At 52.1% G+C, this 22372-nt stretch overlaps 1 protein-coding gene and 1 pseudogene across 6 annotated transcripts in view; one reads left to right on the forward strand and one right to left on the reverse strand.

Moving 5' to 3' along the window:
* Positions 1-22372, reverse strand: part of DTX2 (deltex E3 ubiquitin ligase 2) — a 46898-nt gene that overhangs the window by 18538 nt on the left and 5988 nt on the right. For all 6 annotated transcript variants that reach the window (XM_074034642.1, XM_065541753.2, XM_074034641.1 and 3 more), the window contains 2 exons: positions 9316-9672; positions 6958-7597 (listed from right to left, as the gene is read on the reverse strand). In XM_074034642.1, coding sequence (XP_073890743.1) covers positions 6958-7597; positions 9316-9583 — 908 coding nt within the window. In that variant the 5' untranslated portion in view covers positions 9584-9672. The remainder of the gene's footprint in view (positions 1-6957; positions 7598-9315; positions 9673-22372) is intronic.
* LOC123572533 (farnesyl pyrophosphate synthase pseudogene) lies at positions 18873-19972 on the forward strand (annotated as a pseudogene).

A 22372-nucleotide genomic window follows, 5' to 3' on the forward strand; every position in this document is an offset into this window, starting at 1 on the left:
TTTGTATTTATTTTTTTCGAGGCAGAGTCTCACTCTGTGCCCTGGCTAGATGGAGTGCAATGGCATGATCTTGGCTCGCTGCAACATCTGCCTCACAGGTTCAAGCAATTCTCATGCCTCAGCCTCCCGAGTAGCTGGGATTACAGGTGTGTGCCACCACATCCGGCTAATTTTTGTATATTTAGTAGAGACGGGGGTTTCGTCATGTTGGCCAGGCTGGTCTCAAACTCCTGACCTCAGGTGATCTGCCCACCTCAGCCTCCCAAAGTGCTGGGATTACAGGCATGAGGCACCACACCTGGCCACTCATTTGGTTTTAAGTCATCATATTTCTTTCTTTTTTTTTTTTTTTTTTAGAGGTAGGGTCATGCCAGCAGAGTGACATGGTGGAAGCATGCTGGGCTCACAGAGTTGGGCTCTTGCTCTGTTGGAGTTCAAGCCCTTAGCTGGAGTGCAGTGGTGCAATCATAGCTCACTGCAGCCTCCACCTCCTAGGCTCAAGTGATCCTCCTGCCTCACCCTCCTGAGTAGCTGGGACTACAGGTGAGCGCCACCACACCTGGCTAGTTTTTAAAATATATATATAAACAGAATCTTGCTATGTTGTCCAGGCTGGTCTGAAACTCCTGGCCTCAAGAGATCCTCCCACCTTGGCCTCCGAAAGCACTGGGATTATGGGCATGAGCCACTGTGCATGGTCTGAGTTTGTTTGTTGACTGTTCTCAAACAGGATTGTCTCTGCGGCTGTGCCACGCAAACAGCAGCTTCTTGCTCTCCTCGCCTACTCCCAATCCAAAGGCAAGGCTGGCAGTGGATCTGGGGGCCCTGATAATGCCAAGAAGGGCAGGGAGTCTGGACACCTGGGTCAAGGTCCTGGCTCTACTGACACCTTTTCATTCATTTGGAGCAAACCCCTCCCCTTCCTCAGTCGGTTTCAACTCTTCCCCACCCGTTTTTTTTTTCCTCAGAGTCTTGCTGTGTCACCCAGGCTGGAGTGCAGTGGCGTGATCTTGGCTCACTGCAACCTCTCTGCCTCCCAGGCTCAAGCAATTCTCCTGCCTCAGCCTCCCGAGTAGCTGGGATTACAGGAGCCCACCACCATGCCCGGCTAATTTTTGTATTTTTAGTAGAGACAGGGTTTAACCATATTGGCCAGGCTAGTCTTGAATTACTGAACTCAAGTGATCCACCCACCTCGGCCTCCCAAAGCGTTGGGATTACAGGTGTGAGCCACCTGCCCAGCCCTCTTGTCCTTTTTTTTTTTTTTTTTTTAAAGGAAAGTGGATCATCTCTGATGGTCTCTACAACTCTAAGGTTCTGTAAGTGAAGGCATTCAGGACCCTCTAGGGCAGCACTGAGCTCAAGCCCTTAGTTGGAGCCCAGAAAGCTGAAGTTTGGCACTGTAAGTCTACAAAACAAATGGGCTATGCAGCAGGCTAGGCATCACTGGCCCAGAGGGGCTCTAAGCCCATGGTGCTTCTCCCCCTACCACCCCCACAGAGATGGGGTCCCTGACTGCTCCACCCCACAGAAAAATCCCAGTAAGTGAGGTCTTCCTTCACCAGGGAGAGGCACATATCTGAACGAGAAGGCTTGCTTCTGTTCTAACAAGAACGAACAAGAAGTCCTTGCTTCCAAGGACTACAGCAGAAAGCAGAAGCACAGTGAGGCTTCCAATGGGCGCTCACCCTGTGACTGGAGAGCAGGAAACCAGGAGTGTGTTCTGCAGAAAGCTCTAAAAATATCACCACTTCCCCCATATAATCACAGTTCCCCCCGGTGTGTGTCCCTGCTGTGACCTCTAGGAACTGAACCATACAAGGATACAGAGGTTCCCAAGATGGGGGCCCCCAGGGGTGGATGGAACCTCAGAGGTTATCAATCGCCCTCATCATCCTCAGAGGGCTCGGACCTGCAGAACGTTCCCAGATGGGGGCACCAACTGCCCCCCGAAGTGTCCTTCTCTGAGAAGTCCCTACAGTCATGACCTCAGGCACCCTCCTCCTCTCCCTGACTCCTGGTCCGCCTATCAGGCCCTCCCTGGCTTTCCTGTCTGTGACCATCTCCAGAAGATCCCAGACAGCGTGGGAAACGTGAGACATGAGGACTCAGTTTTCTATGCAGGGCGAGGGGCAAAACCAGGAGGCCGGAGAGGAAGGAGATCCAAAGCCCCTCTCCAAGGCCACACCCTCTGGGATTGGGGCTGGCAGCCAGTCCCATGAGCTGCAGAGGCTGGAGACGATGCTAGAAGCATATGCTCCCGCTCAAAGCCGTGTGCGCTGGGCATGGCAAGTCCCCTTCCCAAGCCTCAATTCCTCTACCTATGAGGATGATTCCCAAAGGCCGCCAGGGCAGTGAGGAGACTCAGGACAAATATCCGTGGGGACCAGGTCTTGCAGGAGCAGAGGGAGGTGAAGCCAGGCCCTAAGGTCCACCAGGTACTTTCCTGTAGGGCCCTAGCTACATCCTGAAAACCACAGCAACAATAGAACAGAAGGCAACCTCAGAAACTGACCAGTCCAACCCTCTCTCAGCTCAAAAGAAGAAGAGGCAGGGCACGGTGGCTCACACTTGTAATCCCAGTGCTTTGGGAGGCCAAGAGTTTGGGACCAGCCTGGGCAATATAGTGAGACCCGTCTCTACAAAAAATTTTAAAAATTAGCTGGACACAGTGGCACAAGCCTGTAGTCCTGGCCACTCAGGAGGCTGAGGCAGGAGGATCCCTTGAGCCCAGGAGCTTGAGGCTGCAGTGAGCCATGGTCACACCACTTTACTCTAGCCTGGGTAACAGAGTGAGACCCTGTCTCTTAAAAAAACCAAAACAAAACAAAAAGCAAAGAAAAAGAAAAGAAGAAAAAAATAGAGAAGAGACCCAGGGCCTACCATAAGTCAGCAGCAAGGCCCCATCTGGGCCCCATGACTCCAATCCCACAAGCCAAAAGACAGGCGGCCGCAGGAGGAAGAGGAAGTGAGTTCTTTCAGAGGCAAGGGCAGGGGCAGCAGCAGCCGCCCACCACAGCAGCAAGCCACCAAGAGCTGAGCGGGCGCAGTTTTGTAGGGCCACTGAGCCATTTGGCACAGAGCAAAACACCCACAGGCTTCACCTTGCTGAGCTGTGACAGACTGCTGGTCATAACCACCACCCCAAGCCATCCAAGTGCTATGCAGTGCCACACGCTCTCCGTTAAGGGAGACAAGAGCGTGCATGACACATTTAGGAAAGATTTCCATCCAATATCATTGAAACACAAGTTCTGATGCTTAAAGGAATCAACTTCAGCTACCAGGAAATCTACTGCCACCCAGCAGCTCAGCCCCAGATGACACGCTTTCTTGTATCACGGCCTATTCCCAGGGGGCACGTGGAAGCTGTGCACATGAGTTCCAGGAAATTTTTCGATTTCATGCGCTCACATGGTATTTCTAGTGGCTGCCAGTAAAAAGTCGGTTCTCGGGCCTCCCCAGCCCATGGCGCTGGCTCTAGATGGGCCCCGCCTGCCCTGCCTGCCCCCCTCACATCCAAGGTAACTTTCACCTGCTGCTGTTGATAAGCACTTGGCTGTGAGAAGCTCGCCACCTGCTAGGTTAAGAGGTCAGGTATTTACTAAGCCCCATCTGGCTCTATACCCGTCAGAGGAGGGTTAACTGCAGGGGGCCTCACTACAAATCAGGCAGGTGAAAAGCCTGTTTTTCAGCGCGGGGATAGGCCCGTGCAGGTGAATTACACCTCTCCAGCTCCAAGAAAACCAAAGGAATCAGGATGCACCTACACCTACCCCAGGAGACAGGCCCCTTTGAGGCTGGTTCTACTAACAGAGCCTGCTGGCCTGGTTCCCTCCTGACTTAAATGTGGGGCAAGACACAGCAAGCCCAGCCCAGCACCAAGGGAAGACGGACTGGCCCAGCCACCTTCTTTTCTGTAACTTGCCTGGCCCACACCAGTGGGACCCACATCAGCACTTCTGCAGGCCCTCAGGCTAGGGATGGGGACCCCAGAGAAATATTGGGGGAAACGCAAATGGTTTAGTAGAGACCAGTGGGGCCCAATACCAGGAGAAAGGAACAAAGCCACATTAAGAGAATCCCGCTCTAGCACTATCCAGAAATTTGCCTCAAAATAATTCCTAAGAACTTAAGAAGCTCCAGGAGGCTGGGTGAAACAGAGCTGACAGAAGTCCCAGTGCCTCTAAGAACCCTCCTGGGCCTGTAGATAGAGTACACTGTTCTCTGAAACAGGCTGACCCAGATATTCAGGGCGGGAAGTTGAGGCAGCACCTCCCTGAGCCCGGCTTGCCTATGTCTGTGTCCTCAAGAGAACCCCAATAACACCTTCCTGTACTCGCAACTCCCAGAAAGATCTCAGATGCGCGTGCCCCAACTCCTGGCAGAAGATGCCCATGAGAACTCTAACTCACCCAAGGCCCATCACTCTCCTGTCTACTGGCCTCCTCCTAGCTCATCCCTCAAGAGGCCTTTTGGGCCAGGTGTGATGGCTCATGCCTATAATCTCAGCACGTTGGAAGGCTGAGGCAAGAGGATTGCTTGAGGCCAGGAATTCAAGACTAGCCTGGACAACATGGCAAGACCATGCCAATACATAAAACTGAAAAATTAGCCGGGTGTGGTGGTGTACACCTGTGGTCCCAGCTACTCAGGAGGCTGAGGCAGGAGGATCACTTGAGCACAGCAGTTCGAGCCTGCAGTGAACCATGACTGTACCACTGTACTCTAGCCCGGGTGACACAGCAAAACCCTGTCTCTAAAAATAGTAACAAAATAAAATTAAAATGTATTAAAAGAGCCCCCTGCCTTCCCGGGAGCATCAAGAACTCCCCATGTGCCCCAGATAGCGCACTCTTGGGGCCTGGGCTGAATCCCAGCTCTGGCACTTGCTGGCTGTGTCGCCAACCTCATGGGCCTGGAGGTGCTCCCCTGTAAGTGAAGAACACTGCTCAGCCTGAGAGCGTCGTGGCATGAGTGAAGTCACTCATGCAGCCTGCTCAGGAGGGCCTGGCACATGACACGAACCAATAAGTGGGAGGCGCTGTCACTGTGTCTTACACAAGCTGACAGGGTCCTCAGAAACACAGTCTGAAAAAATACTAGAGGTCCGAGAAGTCGCCAAGGAGGTCTCGACCACCCTGAGAAGTTTCAGCCCTTGACGTGGGTGCGGTAGGCAGGGGTGGGCCAGTGAGCAGGGAGGCAGCAGGATGCTGACCAGGGCCAGTGCGGCCCACACACTCCCTCACCACCCACACCAGCACACTCTCGGAAAGCCCCGTCCCAGCTACCACTCTGAATTCTCAAAATGTGCTCCAAGCCCAACACTCTCAATAATGAATGACAAAGCCCCAAGTCAGCCAGAGCGTCAGAGGGCTACGGCCAGCCCAGAGCATTCACCTTGGCCAAATCCAGGGAAATCCAGGGGGGTTCCTCATTTTATCTTTTTTTTGAGATGGAGTTTTTTTTTTTTTGAGACGGAGTCTCGCTCTGTCGCCCAGGCTGGAGTGCAGTGGCCGGATCTCAGCTCACTGCAAGCTCCACCTCCCGGGTTCACGCCATTCTCCTGCCTCAGCCTCCCGAGTAGCTGGGACTACAGGCGCCTGCCACCTCGCCCGGCTAGTTTTTTGTATTTTTTAGTAGAGACGGGGTTTCACCGTGTTAGCCAGGATGGTCTAGATCTCCTGACCTCGTGATCCACCCGTCTCGGCCTCCCAAAGTGCTGGGATTACAGGCTTGAGCCACCGCGCCCGGCCGAGATGGAGTTTCACTCTTTGTCACCCAGGCTGGAGTGCAGTGGCATGGTCTTGGCTCACTGCAACATCCACCTCCTGGGTTCAAGGGATTCTCTTGCCTCGGCCTTACAAATAGCTGGGATTACAGGTGCTGACCACCATGCCTGGCTAATTTTTGTATTTTTAGCAGAGATGGGTTTCACCATATTGGCCAGGCTGGTCTCAAACTCCTGACCTCAGATGATACGTCCACCTTGGCCTCCCAAAGTGCTGGGATTACACACATGAGCCACTGGGCCCAGCTTTAAGACAGGGTCTCGCTCTGTCGCCTAGGGGCTGGAGTGCAGTGGCACGATCACAGCTCACTGCTGCCTCGACCTCCTGGGCTCAAGCGATCCTCCTGCCTCAGTCTCCTGAGTAGCTGGGATCACAGGTGTGCACCACCATGCCTGGCTAATTAAAAATTTTTTGTGTGTGTGGAGATGAGGTCTCACTATGTTGCTCAGGCTGGTTTCTGACTCCTGGGCTCAAATGATCTTCCTGCCTTGGCCTCCCAAAGTGCTGGGATTAAAGGTGTCAGCCTCTGTGCTTGGCCAATCTCCTCACTTTAAATGCCACCTGCTCTGGTCTGCACGGGGCCCGTGGTATCCTTATCTCTCTCTCAAGGAGCTGAGTGCTTTACCAGGCACTCTGGGCTGGGCTGCATCAGCAGGGGGCCGGGTCACCCATGCCACCTGCAGCCACTGCCACATGCTCCACATTCTGTCCTCCCTCACACCGTGCTGACAGCCCCCCACACTAGACTGGGTCGCAGGGGTAAGGGCTGATGCTCTGGTCTCTGGGTCTTCACGACCTGGCACATGGCAGGAGTCAGTGTACAGGCAGTGACCCGGTGTTCTCAGGCACAATGCTCGCCATGAAGCCCGCAAGCAGAGGCCACAGGCCTCTAACTCTGCTCTCCGTGGAGGGTCCCAGCATCGTGAGTGAAAGGACTGTAGATTCTAACCCGTGTGGTGACCACCAGGACTCGGGTACAAGGGGTCAGGTAGGCTCTGGACGGCCATGGCACCTCAGCACTCACATGGCACATGCAAATGAGATGCCATGGCAGGGACCACCCAGGGGGCAGGAGCCGCATCTGCAGGAATTGGGGTGAGTCTTCCCAGCCAAGTAAGAGCGGAAACACAGGGCGGACAAAACGAGTGGCTGTTGCCCACAATACCTGACTGCACCAGAAGTGGAGGATCCTGGGGGCAGGTGCTGCAGTCCCAGGTGGGAGAGGCTGGAGCGGTAGAGGGGCTGGCTCCCCAGGGAGGGAGGAGCCGCGCCCCAGGGGTTGGTGGTGTTCAGCCTGGGCGCAGACCGAGCCCCGGAGAGTGAGGGTTTGCTGTACGGTGCAAAGGCCTGGTGGGTCCCAAACACAAAAGCGGTCCTGTGCGGGGGGTGCTGGGGGGCGGGGTACGCAGGGAGGTTGGTCATGGAGTGGCGGTAGCGGCCTGACACGGGGCCAGTTCCGCTGCCGCTGAGGCACTGGTGGCAAGAGCAGGCAACGCCCGTGTGGCCCGGCGGAGCGATGATGGTGGTCACCGGGTAAGGCGGCCCTGCTTGGCGCCGCACACTGCGGCAGAAGCTGGAAGTCTTGTTGGTCTGCGTTTGGGTGGCATAGTTGACAGTGTAGTTGTACCCCAGCGGGGCCAAGTCCACGAGCTGATTGCCCCTGGCCACCTGCTGCTCCAGATAGTCACAGACGCTGGCTTCGTAGGCGGTCCAGGAGCCATCGTCGCTCAGCCACTCCCAGACGACACCTCGGCCAGGGGCTGAGTGCTGGGGGAACAGGTGCCTCCGCACAGCCCTCATGGTGCCTGTTTCCAAAGAAAAACAAAAGGTTAGTCTGCTAGCATCCCCAAAATACAGGGAACGTTCAAATTCTTTTTTCAACAGCCCAAATAAATAGGAACACAGTAGGTACACAGTCATGCTGCTATTTGTTTATTTATTTTTAGAGACAGGGTCTCCTTTGTCGCCCAGGCTGCAGTGCCGTGATGTGATCATAGTTCTCTGCCACCCTGACCTCCTGGGCTCAAGTGATCCTCCTGCCTTAGCCTCCTGAAGAGCTGGGACTACAGGCACATGACACTATACCCAGCTAACTTCAAATCCACGGCCTCTATGACACCTGCCACTTTCATTCCCCAATTAACACTTCCTGCTCTCCACCACAATATGCAATTTCGGTGTTATTATTTATCCTGTCTGCTATCTTTCTCAGTTGACTTCACACAACGTGAAGGCGATGACTTGGGAGCTGACTGACAGCCACAGTTTTCACAGACTCTACGACACTCCTGACAAAGATTAACACAGAGTTTCCAGGGCCAGGCATGATAGCTCAAGCCTGTAATCCCAACACTTTCAGAGGCCAAGGCAGGAAGATCACTTGAGCTCAGGAGTTGAAGACCAGCCTGGGCAACACAGGGAGATGGAGATCCTGTCTCTACAAAAAACAAAAACAAAAAAAGAAAAAAAATCCCATACTTTAAAAAAAAATTTAAAATTAAAATTGGAAAAAAAAAAAAAAAAAAAAAGGAAAAACCAGTTTCTCAAGTCTTGGCACTGGTGACACTATGGGCCAATAAGTCCTTATTGCAGGGCCAGCCCTATACGCTGCAGGACGGTGAGCAGCATCCCTGGCCTCCACCCACCAGATGCCAGGAGCACCCCCACCTCCCACCCACTCAGCTGTGACAACCAACAATGTCTCCAAACATTGTCAGATGGCCCTGGGGACAAAATCACCCTGGAATGGAGGAAGGGACGGCTCCAAGAGGAAACTGGTGCCTCATTCTCAATAATCCTGATCAAAACACACTGCAGGTCCAGGCGCGGTGGCACACGCCTGTAATCCCAGCACTTTGGGAGGCCGAGGCAGGCAGATCACCTGAGGTCAGGAGCTCGAGACCAGCCTGGCCAACGTGGCAAAACCCTGTCTGTACTAAAAATACAAAAAGTAGCCAGGTGTGGTTGTGGGCGCCTGTAATCCCAGCTACTCGAGAAACTGAGGCAGGAGAATTGCTCAAACCCAGGAGGCAGGGGTTGCAGTGCCGAGATCACACCATTGCACTCCAGCCTGGGCAACAGAGCGAGACTCCGTCTCAAAAAAAAAAAAAAAAAAAGATCAAAACACATCGCAAACCAAAAAGCAGAAATGCACACATGCAGAGGGGCGCAGTTGCCTGCCCAGGGCACACAGCCATTGAGTGGTGGGGCAGGGCCCTCTGAACTCCCATGGCGCACCACCCCTCCATGCCAGCCTGCCTGCCAAAGAGACCCTCCAACCTCTGCGGTCGGGACAGGCATTTCTGCTTTGCGAGACAAGGGGAAGGGCCTCCCACAGCGTCTCACTGTGAGCTGCACTCAACCTGTGTGGATGTTCCCACTCACTGCACCCACCTACCACCACGTGTGCTGCAGGGAGAGAGCAGCTCTGTAGGTCACGTCCATCACCCCAACACCTGGCTCAGAGCCTGTGGGAAAGCAGGTGCGGCGCCCAGATATGTGCGAGAGGCAGACAGCGTCTTACCGGTGTCCTGGCGGAACTGGGTCCAGCTGGGGAGGTCAATGATGTAAGGGGCCAGCGAGGGGTCTGCCTGGCCCAAGGGGATGCTGTGGGCCAGGCTCCCGAGCCCAAAGCGTTGGCCCTTCTGCTGGACAAACTGCTGCTCGATGAAGCTGCAGACGGCGGCACTGTAGGGGTGCCAGGTGCCCAGCCCGTCCTGCCATTCCCACACGGCCACAGCCACGGGGCTGGTGTACACCTGCACCAGGGAAGGGCTTGGGGCCATGGCCATCTTCCCAAGGAGTCCTGCTGCTTTCCCAAACGGCTTCAGACCCCTCTGGCCTGGAGTCCCGGGGTCATTGCCCAGAGCCTCCGGCAGATCTGTGAATAGGACAGACACGAGCAGTTACCAATGTACAGCAGTAGCCCTGCAGAGTCAGCCTCAGGGCAGGGGAAACACACCATGCTTTTCCACAGCTGATTTTTTTTTTTTGAGATACAGGGTCTCCCTCTGTCACCCAGGCTGGAGTGCAGCAGTGCGATCTTGGCTCATGGCAGCCTCAAACTCCTGGGCTCAAGCAATCCTCACAACTCAGCTGCCACAGCAGCTGGGACAATAGGCATTTGCCGCCACACCCAGCTGATTTTTTTCCTTTTTGTAGAGATGGTGTCTGTGTTGCCCAGGCTGGTCTCAAACTCCTAGCCTCAAGGGATCGACTCGCCTCAGCCTTCCCAAGTGCTGGGATCACAGGTGTGAGCCGCCGCGCCTGGTCTCATGCTTGCTTTTCTTACCCTAACACCTTAAGGGCACCATGAATCAAGAACCTGATCCTGCCTCTTTACTCTGGCAGCCAGGAAGAATTCAAAGTCAATCCTACAGCCTACCTACCGCCGCACAGGCCCATGAAGAAAGAGCAGTGGAAATTCCGGGTGCTAGTCACCAGCGCAGCTTCTTTCTTGCTACTGGTAATTCCCCTCTGGCCCAACTGCTTAGTGTATCATTTCATCATGCGTGCATTTCTTTTTTCTTTTTTTTTTTTTTTTTTTTTGAGACGGAGTCTCACTCTGTCACCCAGGCTGGAGTGCAGTGGCCGGATCTCAGCTCACTGTAAGCTCCGCCTCCCGTGTTTTAGGCGATTCTCCTGCCTCAGCCTCCGGAGTAGCTGGGACTACAGGCGCCTGCCACCTCGCCCGGCTAGTTTTTCTTTTTGTATTTTTTAGTAGAGACGGAGTTTCACCGTGTTAGCCAGGATGGTCTCGATCTCCTGACCTCGTGATCCGCCCGTCTCGGCCTCCCAAAGTGCTAGGATTACAGGCTTGAGCCACCGCGCCCGGCCGCATTTCTTTTTTCATTGAGATGGAGTTTCACTCTTGTCGCCCAGGCTGGAGTGCAATGGTGTGATCTGGGTTCATTGCAACCTCCGCCTCCTAGGTGGGTTCAAGTGATTCTCCTGCCTCAGCCTTCCAAGTAGCTAGGACTACAGGCATGCGCCACTGCGCCCAGCTAATTTTTTATACTTTTAGTAGAGATGAGGTTTCACCATTTTGGCCAGGCTGGTCTCAAACTCCTGACCTCAGGTGATCCACCCATCTCAGCCTCCCTATTAGCACCCACCATGCTGAAGATGAGAACCCAGCATGTCTCGGAAAGGAGCAGGGGTTTTGGGACACAGGTTCTACCTCCTCATGTCTCCAGGGTGCCCTGGAAGCATCACTGACCACAAAGGAAGCCCTAGATGGGCACCGAATCACCCCTCTCTGTCCTCTGCAAAGCTGTCTGCACCCACTCCCCCGCCCGGCCCCTGCTGACCGGCCACCAGGCCCAGCGAGTTCTTCCCCACCTCCCAAGCTCCCCACCTCCTGAGACCTTCTCCTTGTAGTCGCTCCAGCCCACCCTCTTCCCTTGCAAAGACTCCACATCCTCCAGGCCCAGCTTGCGTCGCTCAGGATGACCCATCACATGCCCTCTGCACCCTCCACAGCACTGATCAGAACCCTAGTAACCGCATCCACCTGTGGCTGTAACCACGGTCCTTCTACTCCTCCCCAGGTGGCAGCAACCCCAAGCCTGCCTCATTCACAGCTGCATCGCTGGGACCCAGCCGGGGCGTGCCACGTGGTGAATGTTCTAGAATGTTCTATATACCGCTTCAGAATGACAGAGTGAAGGTGGACAATGATTCCAGTCAGCACCTCCAGTTGTCTGAATGAGAAGAGGCCTGCAAATGCCCCCATATGATGGCCGCCCCCCATGGCACTGGCTGTTGGAGTGCCGGTCCAGGGTCCAACATTTAGCAACCAACATCAAATGTCCTAGTCTCTCCTAAGCCGCACAGACTGATAAGGTGACATTTCTCTCACTTACGGACAGGAAACCAAGGCTGAAAGAGGTCAAGGGGACTGGGTGTGGTGGCTCACACCTGTAATGCCAGTGTTTGGGGAGGCTGGGACAGGAGGGTCGTTTGAGCCCAGGAGTTTGAGGCCAGCCTGGGCAACATACTGAGATCCCATCTCTGCAGAAAATTTAAAAATTAGCCAGGTGCGGAGGCACACGCCAATAGTCCCAGCTACTCAAGAGGCTGAGGCGGGAGGACGGCTTGAGCCCAGGAGTTGGAGGCTGCAGTGAGCTATAATCCCAAGGCATTCCAGCCTGGGTGACAACAGGTCCCACCTCTAAAAAAAAAAAAAAAATCAGGCCAGTCACGGTGGCTCAAGCCTGTAATCCCAGCATTTTGGGAGGCCGAGGTGTGAGGATCACGAGGTCAGGAGATGAAGACCATCCTGGCTAACACAGTGAAGCCCCGTCTCTACTAAAAATACAAAAAAAAAAAAAGGCAGGCGTGGTGGCAGGTGCCTGTAGTCCCAGCTACTCAGGAGGCTGAGGAAAGAGAATGGCGTGAACCCAGGAGGCAGAGGTTGCAGTGAGCCGAGATCGGGCCACTGCACTCCAGCCTGGGCGACAGAGCGAGACTCCATCTCAAAAAAAATATATTATTATAATAATAATAATCAGAGCTGATGCAGCGTGTGTGCACGCTAATGCCAGAGCCCATGCCTGCTTCTTTCCAGGGGTTGCTCCAGATCTGTCTCCCTTCCAGGGAAGGCGGTCTTACCCTTCTCATTGAAATCTTGCTGGGGTAGTACAGTCTGGGACCACACCAGAAGCCCAGGGTCCCAGTCTTATCACAAGCCACGCGACTGTGAGGACGTCACTGTAACTACCTGGGTCTCAGTTTCCTCATTGGCAAAATGGGGATAAAATATGATGTGTACGCTTGAGGGGACAGTCATGGGAATCTCCAGATTGTATCAGTGGGGGCCCTACCGGCCAGGGCCCTGCATGGGCGTGTTGTCACAATGAGGGTGTGTAGTGCTTGAGAGACGTGGGTCGTGCTCTCCTTTCCTCTTCCCCCTCTTTAAGCAGGGCCTGTAAGTGAAGCCCAAGGTGAACCTCAGACCGAGCCCTCCTCGCTAAGACAATGGGCCATAGAGCCAGACCCGACCTGGGTTTGTTCCCTGTGCTGCCTCTTAGTCGTGTATGTGTGACCTTGATTGAATAACTCAAGGTCACACATACACTACTTAATAAAAGGTGACATTTATGTATTTATTTAGAGTCTCACTCTGTCACCCAGGCTAGAGTGCAGTGGCGTAATCACCACTGACTGCAGCCCCACGGCCTCCTGGGCTAAAGCCATCCTCCTGCCTCCGCCTCCCGAGCAGCTGGGACTACAAGCATGTGCCACCACACTCAACTGATCTCTTAATTTTTTGTAGAGACAGCAGTCTCACTCTGTCACCCAGCTGAGACTACGGGCACACGCCACCATGCCTGGCTATCATATCATCTTGATGGTAGTATCTAAGCTCTCCAAGCTTGCTTTCTTTGGGAAAATGGAGTTATCAACATGTATCCTAAGTGTTTTTCATAGGGATAACACAGACAGGTGTGTATAAGGTACCCACACAGCACTAGACATACAGCAGACAGTCAACCCATCTTGGCCTCCCTGCCTCTCCTGGCCCCTCACCTCCAGCACTTGCCTACCCTTTCAGTCTCAAGGAGGAATGGCCACAAGGGCAGCCCTGAGTATACAGCATGAGAACACAGGTGAGTCAGGCCTGCAACAACTCCGAACACAGGAATCGGCAGCTCTGTGGGTGCCAGGCCTGCCACAGACCTGCCAATTCCTCTGACAAAAGCCCACAACCCGCCCAGAAGATCAGACCTGGGGTGCCCTCGGGCAGGCGGGCTGAACAGCTCAGCTCAGTGTCTTCAATTAGAAGTTTCTGTAACCACAATGAGGTACAAATCAGAGGACTGCCTTCCAAGCCAATTACTCCTGAGTGTCACTCATCTCTCGGGCAGCCAGGGCCGCCTCCATCATCGGCACACGGGGTATGTCCCAACATGTCCTCACCGCCCGGATGAAACAACTCTCAAAACAGCCTGGGAAATACAGGTGAGGACTTCAGCTAAAACATCTCATGAAGGCACGCGGCCTCCCCAATGGAGGGCGTGCCATGTCCCAGGCCCTAGGAGGGTACTGGAGACTCCAGAGGAGGATGACAAGGCACACAAGCCCCTCCATGACCAGCCACTGTTCGTACTCACACCAAGCCCTCCACCTTTGATACCTACAGCTAATTCTAGAAAGTTCCAGAACATTCCAAGCCACTCACCACCCTCTAGCAATTGATCCTCTCTCTATACCAGCCTCCAAGCAAACACGCCCATCCTTCCAAGACCCAACCATGGCATCCCCTCTCCTGCGCCCCCGACCCACACTCTCGCCAGAGAGGGCTGGCTCCACCCACCCTTGTGTGCACAGCACAGGCCACTTACACAAACACAGCTGCACTCCCTGGTTTCGGTGGCCTTCTCCCCACCAAAACAGAAACTCCCTGAGGGCAGAGCTGGGGCTGCAGCTCTTCAGGTGCCCAATATCCCAGAGGCTCTGAAACACCAAAGGAGGGGTGAGCCTTCTGCTCCAGGGGCACAGGCACCTTTGAGTCACTGCCCAGAAACGCCCACTGTGTTCCCCTTGAACCCAGCAATTACGCACAATACAGCGGCGAGTCGGTGCACCAGTCTCTGCAGCAGCCTCGGCTTAACCATCACTTAGCTGCAGCTTAAAAACCTAATTTGTTTCAGCTCCTAATGATGCGGGTTCATTATGAAAATTATTAGTATTATAATTGGCCATGGGAAAAAGCCTCAATTTGGAGGCAGCCTAAACACTTTACAATAAAGGAATTCTTGCACCAATTATGGAACATTCTAATGATGGAATACAAATCAGTCTTAAAAAATGAAAGAAAGGGCCAGGCACAGTGGCTCATGCTTGTAATTCCAGCACTTTGGGAGGCCAAGGCGGGTGGATCGCCTGAGTCCAGGAAGACAAGACCTGCATGGGCAACACAGCAAAATCCCGTCTTTACAAAAAACAGAAAAATTAGTCATGTTTGGTGGTGCGTGCCTGTAGTATCAGCTACTCAGGAGGCTGAGGTGGGAGGATCGCTTGAGCCCTGAAGGTTGAGGCTGCAGTGAACCGTGACTGCACCACTGCACTCCGGCGTGGGTGAGAGAGAGAGACCCTGTCTCATAAAAATAAATTAATTAAAAATTAAAAGTCTGGAAAGAACAACACTAAAATGTCACTGGAATTAAAGAACTATGGGATTGTTTTTCTTTTGTTTTTATTTTTGAGAAAGAGTCTTGCTCTGTCACCAGGCAGGAATGCAGCAGCACAATTTTGGCTCACGGCAACCTTCACCTCCCGGGTTCAAGCAGTTCTCCTGCCTCAGCCTCCCAAGTAGCTGGGATTACAGGCACACACCACTACGCCTGGCTAATTTTTGTATTTTCAGTAGTGACAGGGTTTTGCCACATTGGCCAGGTTGGTCTCAAACTCCTGACCTCAAGTGATCCACCCGCCTCGACCTCCCAAAGTGCTGGGATTGCAGGTGTGAGTCACTGCACCCAGGTTATTCTTTCTTTACCTCTGTTTGTACTAGAAAAATGTTCTAAAATAGTCATATAACTTTTTAATAATCAAAGCTTTTTTTTTTTTTTAGAGTTTCATTCTTGTTGCCCAGACTAGAGTGTAATGGCGTGATCTCAGCTTACTGAAACCTCCACGTCCCGGGTTCAAGCGATTCTCCTGCCTCAGCCTTCCAAGTAGCTGCGATTACAGGCACCCGCCACCAAGCTCAGCTAATTTTTTTTTTTTTTGTATTTAGTAGAGACAGGGTTTCACCATGTTGGCCAGGCTGGTCTCGAACTCCTGACCTCAGGTGATCCACCTGCCTCGGCCTTCCAAAGTGCCGGGATTACAAGCATGAGCCACCGTGCCGGGCCAAAGTTTTTTGTGTTTTTTTGTTTTTTTAAATATTAACAACTTTGACCCGGAAAAACAAACCTTGCTTTTCCTTTACAGTCTCTTGTCAGGTTTTCGCTGCAAATCTGCCCATAGGATCGTGGCTGAGGCACCATGGAATGCTGCTGTTCTACTGGAGATGCAATTTCATCCAAAAGAAAAAGGGAAAAGTATCCAAAAGTCTTTCTAGTCTCAGGGGAATTAGAAAAGCTTCAGAACAAGATCTGCGCTGGCACAAGAATCTGAGTGGCAATCACCCTGCCCAGCTGTGAGCCCTGGGGCGGGTGAGCCCCACACATGGATCTCACTGCAGTTGTGGCCTCTAGGAAGAAGGCCTTGAATGCAGATTTTAAACAGGTACTCAACTCAGACTGAGCTACGGCTCCTAATCGCTACTCAGACCCGGCTACTTTCAACTTAACAATATGTGAGAAACCCATCTCATCACTGCAGACCTGCTGAAATCTGTTACGACTAATTCTTCAATCCTCACCAGAATGCCTGCTGTCCTGAGAGAAGATGAAAGCCACTGGGTAGCCACAAGGCAGTTATGTCCCCTTCTCTAGGCTCTGTGATTCCGGCAGTTAGAGTGGGTTCAGAAACCCTTATACACGTGATCATATGCTGTCTGTCAACATGTAAAACAGGCCGAGCGTGGTGGCTCACACCTGTAATCTCAGCCCTTTGGGAGGCCAAGGTGGGAGGATCACTTGAGGCCAGGTGTTTGAGACCAGTCTGGGCAACAAAGCAAGACCCTATCTCTGAAAAAAAGAAAAAGAAAAGTAAAACACAGAAATGTGGGATGTTGTTTTTGACACAGAGGTGGCCTCCATTCCTAATTTTCTTCAAGAGAACCATGAAGCTCCTTTGCAAAATAGGAGAGTTTTCTTTGAGACAGAGTCTCGCTCCATCACCCAGGCTGGAGTGCAGCGGTGCGATCTTGGCTCACTGCAACCTCTGCCTCCCAAGCTCAAGTGATTCTTGTGCCTCAGCCTTCTGAGTAGCTGGAACTACAGTGCACCACACCACACCTGGCTAATTTTTGTATTTTTAGTAGAGACGAGGTTTCGCTATGTTGGCCAGGGCTGGTCTCAAACTCCTGGCCTCAAGTGATCCACCCGCCTTGGTCTCCTAATAAAGTGCTCGGATTACAGATGTGAGGCACTGCGCCCAACTGGAAAACGGGAGAGTTCTGAGAAGTGTGGACTGGAAACCAGTGACAGGAGGTAACTTCTACCTCTTCCCAGCTCTGATTCCACTAACATGGTCTAAACTTTCCAAACTCAACCCACACCACTGTTCAAGTCCTTATTTTCTAAGCTGTTTCTCTTTCGGGTACTTTCCAAGAGGCCTGGGCCTGAAACTCCACACCCCACCAGCTGACACAGTGTGCGTGACCTGGAACTAGAAATGACCTTCTCATAGGGCAGATGGCCACCCACGGGGGACACCTTGTTAGAAAGCCTCTCCAAAGACCTGGGAGAGTTGAATCCTGACACAGACATATCAAAGAAATGTTCTACTTTACTAGAAATTTTGTTTAAAACGTACTAGTTAAAATCACTGGCTGAGCATGGTGGCTCACACCTACAATCTTAGCTACTCAGGAGGTCGAGGCAAGAGGATCACTTGAGGCCAGGAGGTCAAGACCAGCCTGGGCAACACAGAGAGACCCCCATCTCTATTTATTAAAGAAAGGGGAAAGAAAACAATTTGGTAATATATATCGAGAGGTTTAAAAATGTTCACTTCCTTTGATCCAATAATTAAGACTCTAACTTGAGAAAATTATAGAAGAATTTTGACGTGAAGCTATTCACTACAGCACTGTATTACGTAAAACAGAAGCATAGGGCAAACTCCATAGAAGTCAATAAAATGTTAACAGCTGTCTTTGAGTGGAGAAACCATGGGAGACTTTTCTTTTTTTTTTCTTTTTTACTTGCTTCTTTTCTTCTTCATACATAGGAGATGTTTTGTTCGACTTCCTTATATATCTGAAATTTTCACATTTTCTAAAATGAGAAAGCATTACTTCTGTTATCAGAAAAAAACTCTCCTGGCCGGGCACAGTGGCTCATGACTGTAATCCCAGAGCTTCGGGAGGCCAAGGCAGCAGATCACCTGAGGTCAGCAGTTTGAGACCAGCCTGGCCAACATGGTGAAATCCCGTCTCTACCAAAAATACAAAAATTAGCACCTGTAATCCCAGCTACTTGGGAGGCTGAGGCAGCAGAATCCCTTGAACCCGGGAGGTGGAGGTTGCAGTGAGCTGATAACTGCACCATTGCACTCCGTCTGGGCAACATGAGTCTCAAAAATCAAAACAAAACAAAACAAAACAAACCTCTCCTTAAAATGCCAAACACTTTTAAAAGGTCATAAATGTAAACCAAACCACCACCACTGCTGTGTCTTACCATCATTACTTTAAATGGCTGCTGCTATCCCAGTGCGGTTTCACTAATATCAGGCCCTGTCAATTTACCATGGCACCTCCCTGACAACAGACACATCCCCCCGTCCCCGAGTTCCACAAAAATGGAAGAACCAACCATCCACATTCCTGACTATGACAGCAGTCCTGTGAGTATGGCGGGATGGGGCTTTGCTTGAAAACAGATCACTCAGGCCAGTGCCTCCCGCACCTTAGTGAAAGATGGCACGAAACCAGCATGGGATTTGTCCCTTACACAGTGGGTGGCTGGAAGGGAAGTGACAACTCTTCTGGCTGGGGCCTGACGAGCCCTCCAGGGACAGGTCAGAGCAGAACCTTCCAAAGGGCAGCCATGGTGCCAGCCCAGTAACCTACAATTCCCTTGTGGTCAACCAGCTTCTCCAGAACTAAGAACCCGCTGACTCCTGGGTGGCCAAGAGCAATCTGACCACCTACAGCCAGTCAGAAGGTGGAGCCCTGGTTTACGGGCCTACCCAGAGGGGAAAGTGGAGGAGTAATGGGGGCAGCAGTGGATATGTAATAGTAATAGCATGCCTGGGGCGGTGGCTCACACCTTATGATCCCAGCACTTTGGCTGGCTGAGGCAGAAGGACTGCTTTGAGCCCAGGGGTTCAAAGTTGCAGTGAGCTATGATCGTGCCACTACACTCCAACCTGGGCAACAGAGCGAGAGCCTGTCTCTTAAAAAAAAAATAACAGCGGAGCAGGAACCTGCATCCAGGAACAGAGCCCTCTGCTCCTCCCTCAGAATGAATGGAGACCAGAAATCAGATGTTTATGCCCAAAAAAAGCAGGATTTCGTTCAGCACTACTCCCAGATTGTTAGGGTGCTGACTGAGGATGAGATGGGGTACCCAGAGACAGGAGATGCTATTGCCGGGCTCAAGGAGATCCTGGAGTACAATGCAATTGGAGGCAAGTATCACCGAGGTTTGACGGTGCTAATAGTGTTCTGGGAGCTGGTGGAGCCAAGGAAACCGGATGCTGATAGCCTCTAGCGGGCCCTAACCGGGGACTGGTGTGTGGAACTGCTGCAAGCTTTCTTCCTGGTGGCAGATGACATCAAGAATTCATCCCTCACCCACTGGGGAGAGATCTGCTGGTATCAGAAGCCGGGAGTGGGTTTGGATGCCATCAATGACGCTATCCCTCTGGAAGCATGTATCTACTGCCTGCTGAAGCTGTATTGCCGGGAGCAGCCCTGTTACCTGAACCTGATTGAGCTCTTCCTGCAGAGTTCCTACCAGACAGACTGGGCAGACTCTGGACCTCATCACAGCCCCCCAGGGCAATGTGGATCTTGGCAGATTCACCGAAAAGAGGTACAAATCTATTGTCAAGTACAAGACAGCTTTCTATTCCTTCTACCTTCCTGTAGCTGCAGCCATGTACATGGCAGGAATGGATGACAAGAAGGAGCATGCCGATGCCAAGAAGATCCTGCTGGAGATGGGAGAGTTCTTTCAGATTCAGGATGATTACCTTGACCTCTTTGGGGACCCCAGTGTGACCGGCAGAGTTGACACTGACATCCAGGACAACAAACGTAGCTGGCTGGTGGTTCGGTGTTTGCAGCGGGCCACTCTGGAATAGTACCAGATCCTGAAGGAAAATTACAGGCAGGAGGAGGCCGAGAAGGTGGCCCGGGTGAAGGCACGATACAAGCAGCTGGATCTGCTGGCCGTGCTCTTGCCACATGAGGAAGACAGAGCCAGGTCATGGGCCTCACTGAACAGTATGCAGCACCCCTGCCCTGAGCCATCTTTCTGGGGCTTGCGCACAAAATCTACAAGTGGAAAAAGTGCCTAGAGACTGCAAGGGCGGGGAGAGAAGGCTCTCAATAAGTTAATTATTGTGTAAAATAAATAAATGAATAAATAAATAACAGCAATGACTACCAGGTAAAGGTTTACCAGGCACCAGGCACTGCGCTAAGCCCCTCCACCTGACTAGTAATTCTCGTTGGTCCTCACAACCAGGGAAGCGGGATATTTCCATTCCACAACAGAGAAAAGTGAGTCACAAGAAGACATGCGGCTTGCCCAAGGATATCCAGGGACTGAGAACACCCAAATCTGTTTCCAGAGTTCCTGTCTTTCCCACCAAGACAGACTGACGCCGGACAAACTGGCCTGTAGATGTGTTTTGCTTGGGCTACTGAGGTTTGGCTTCTAAAAACTGAGCGGATGTTTAAAAATTAGAATATTTAGCCAGGCTAAGTGGCTCACGCCTGTAATCCCAGCACTTTGGGAGGCCGAGGCGGGCAGATCACGAGGTCAGGAGATTGAGATCATCCTGGCTAACACGGTGAAACCCCATCTCTACTAAAAACACAAAAAATTAGCCGGGTGTGGTGGCACGCGCCTGTAGTCTCAGTTACTCGGGAGGCTGAGGCAGGAGAATCACTTAAACCCAGGAGGCGGAGGTCACAGTGAGCCGAGATCACGCCACTGCACTCTAGCTTGGGCGACAGAGTGAGAATCTGTCTCAAAAAAAAAAAAAAAGGAATATTCACAGTAAAAAAAAAAAAAATCTAGATTTCCAGCTTCCCTTGAAAATGAGAAAAGATGGCAACATTTGCAGGCAGGACCTAGATCCATGATCTGCTTGGCAACACCAGCTAAACTGCAATGGTGGCTGGGACGTCCTCTCTGGGTGACCACAGCTACCACGACTCCCTGTGGCTGGGGCCAGCATGCTTTTCCTGTAAAGGACAGAAAAAGTCTTTGCAACAACTCTGTCACTAGACCACAAGAACAGCGATAAACAATTTGTAAACAGGAGGGGTTGCGTACCAATAAAACTTTATGAACTAAATCAGGCAGTGGGGCTGAACACGGTGGCTCACGCCTGGAATCCCAGCACTTCGGAAGGCTGAGGCGGACGGATCATTTGAGGCCAGGACTTTGAGACCAGCCTGGCCAACACAGGGAAACCCCATATCTACCAAAAAAATACAAAGATTAGCCAGGCGTAGTGGCATGCGCCTGCAGTCCCAGCTTCTTGGGAGGCTGGGACAGGAGAATCACTTGAACCCAGGGGGTGGAGGTTGCAGTGAGCCAAGATCACGCCACTGTACTCCAGCCTGGGTAACAGAGTGAGACCCTGTCTCCAAAAAAAAAAAAAAAGGCAGTGGGCCAGATTTGGCTGATGGGCCATCACTTGCAGACCTCTGCCCTGTGGCCTCCCTCACATCTGTTACCGTGCTTTCACACTCCTACAGTTGAGCAAGACTTCTCTGAACTCACGTCTCTATCAACAAGGGAGAGAGTGCTCTGCCTCTGGCTAGCTTTGCCAACAACACGCCCTGCCCTCTGCAGACATGTCAGCCTTTGCCCAACACCTAAGGGTGAAATACAGCATCCAACAGCACAGCAGGCAGCATGCCAACAGAGCCACACCAGGCGTTGATAACATTCTCTGCATCCGGGAATCAGGCCCTGGCCTCTCTCTCCCCTTCCTCTCTCCATTCCCCTCGGATCCTCAGGATCTGTTCCCATGGCTTCAATATTCCCCTGCATACAGATCACCCAAAGCCATCCTCATGATGCCCTGCCTGAGCCCCTCAAACCCTCAGCTCCCACCATCTGGACCTCCTGGCAGTGCCCGGGGTGGGTCAGGCTGTTTCATGCCCTTCGTCCCCCACTGAGAATGCCCATTGCCCTTGTCCACTTACTCATCTCTTAATTCCTAACTCGAGACTTTGCCCTGTGAGATCTTTCCTACGTTCACTCCCGCTCCACAGGCAGAAGTGGCCACTTCTAACAATCAAGGCCCACATGACGTCTGAGTGCCATTATCTGTCTCCTCCACTGGGGAATGCATAAGCTCCTTAAAGGCAAGGATTATGTTCAGGAAAAGACTTCAAACCAGACCCAGAAAACTGAGTACTAGTGAAAAACTACATTTCACTATGTTAAAATGAAGAACGGCTGATCAACAGAAGACACCTTAAAGAAAGCGGAATAATAGGTTAAAAGCTGGGAGAAGATATTTGCAATAGACACGAAGGATTAAAATCAGCAATATATAAAGAGCCCTAAAGATCAACAAAAAATAAAGCACCAAGAACCCTACTGAAAAACTGGCAAAAGACATGAATATTTCACAGAAAACACATATGCCAATAAACGTAAGAGGAGATAGTCAGCAACGGGGCTGAGGGACCTAGAAACCAAGTTCCCAAATATTCCATTTTCTACTCATTCACTTGGCCAACAGCAAATGTTGGTAAGACTGTGGAG

The sequence above is a fragment of the Macaca fascicularis genome, chromosome 3 (assembly GCF_037993035.2).
Source record: "Macaca fascicularis isolate 582-1 chromosome 3, T2T-MFA8v1.1".
In the NCBI taxonomy this organism is placed as follows: domain Eukaryota; kingdom Metazoa; phylum Chordata; class Mammalia; order Primates; family Cercopithecidae; genus Macaca; species Macaca fascicularis.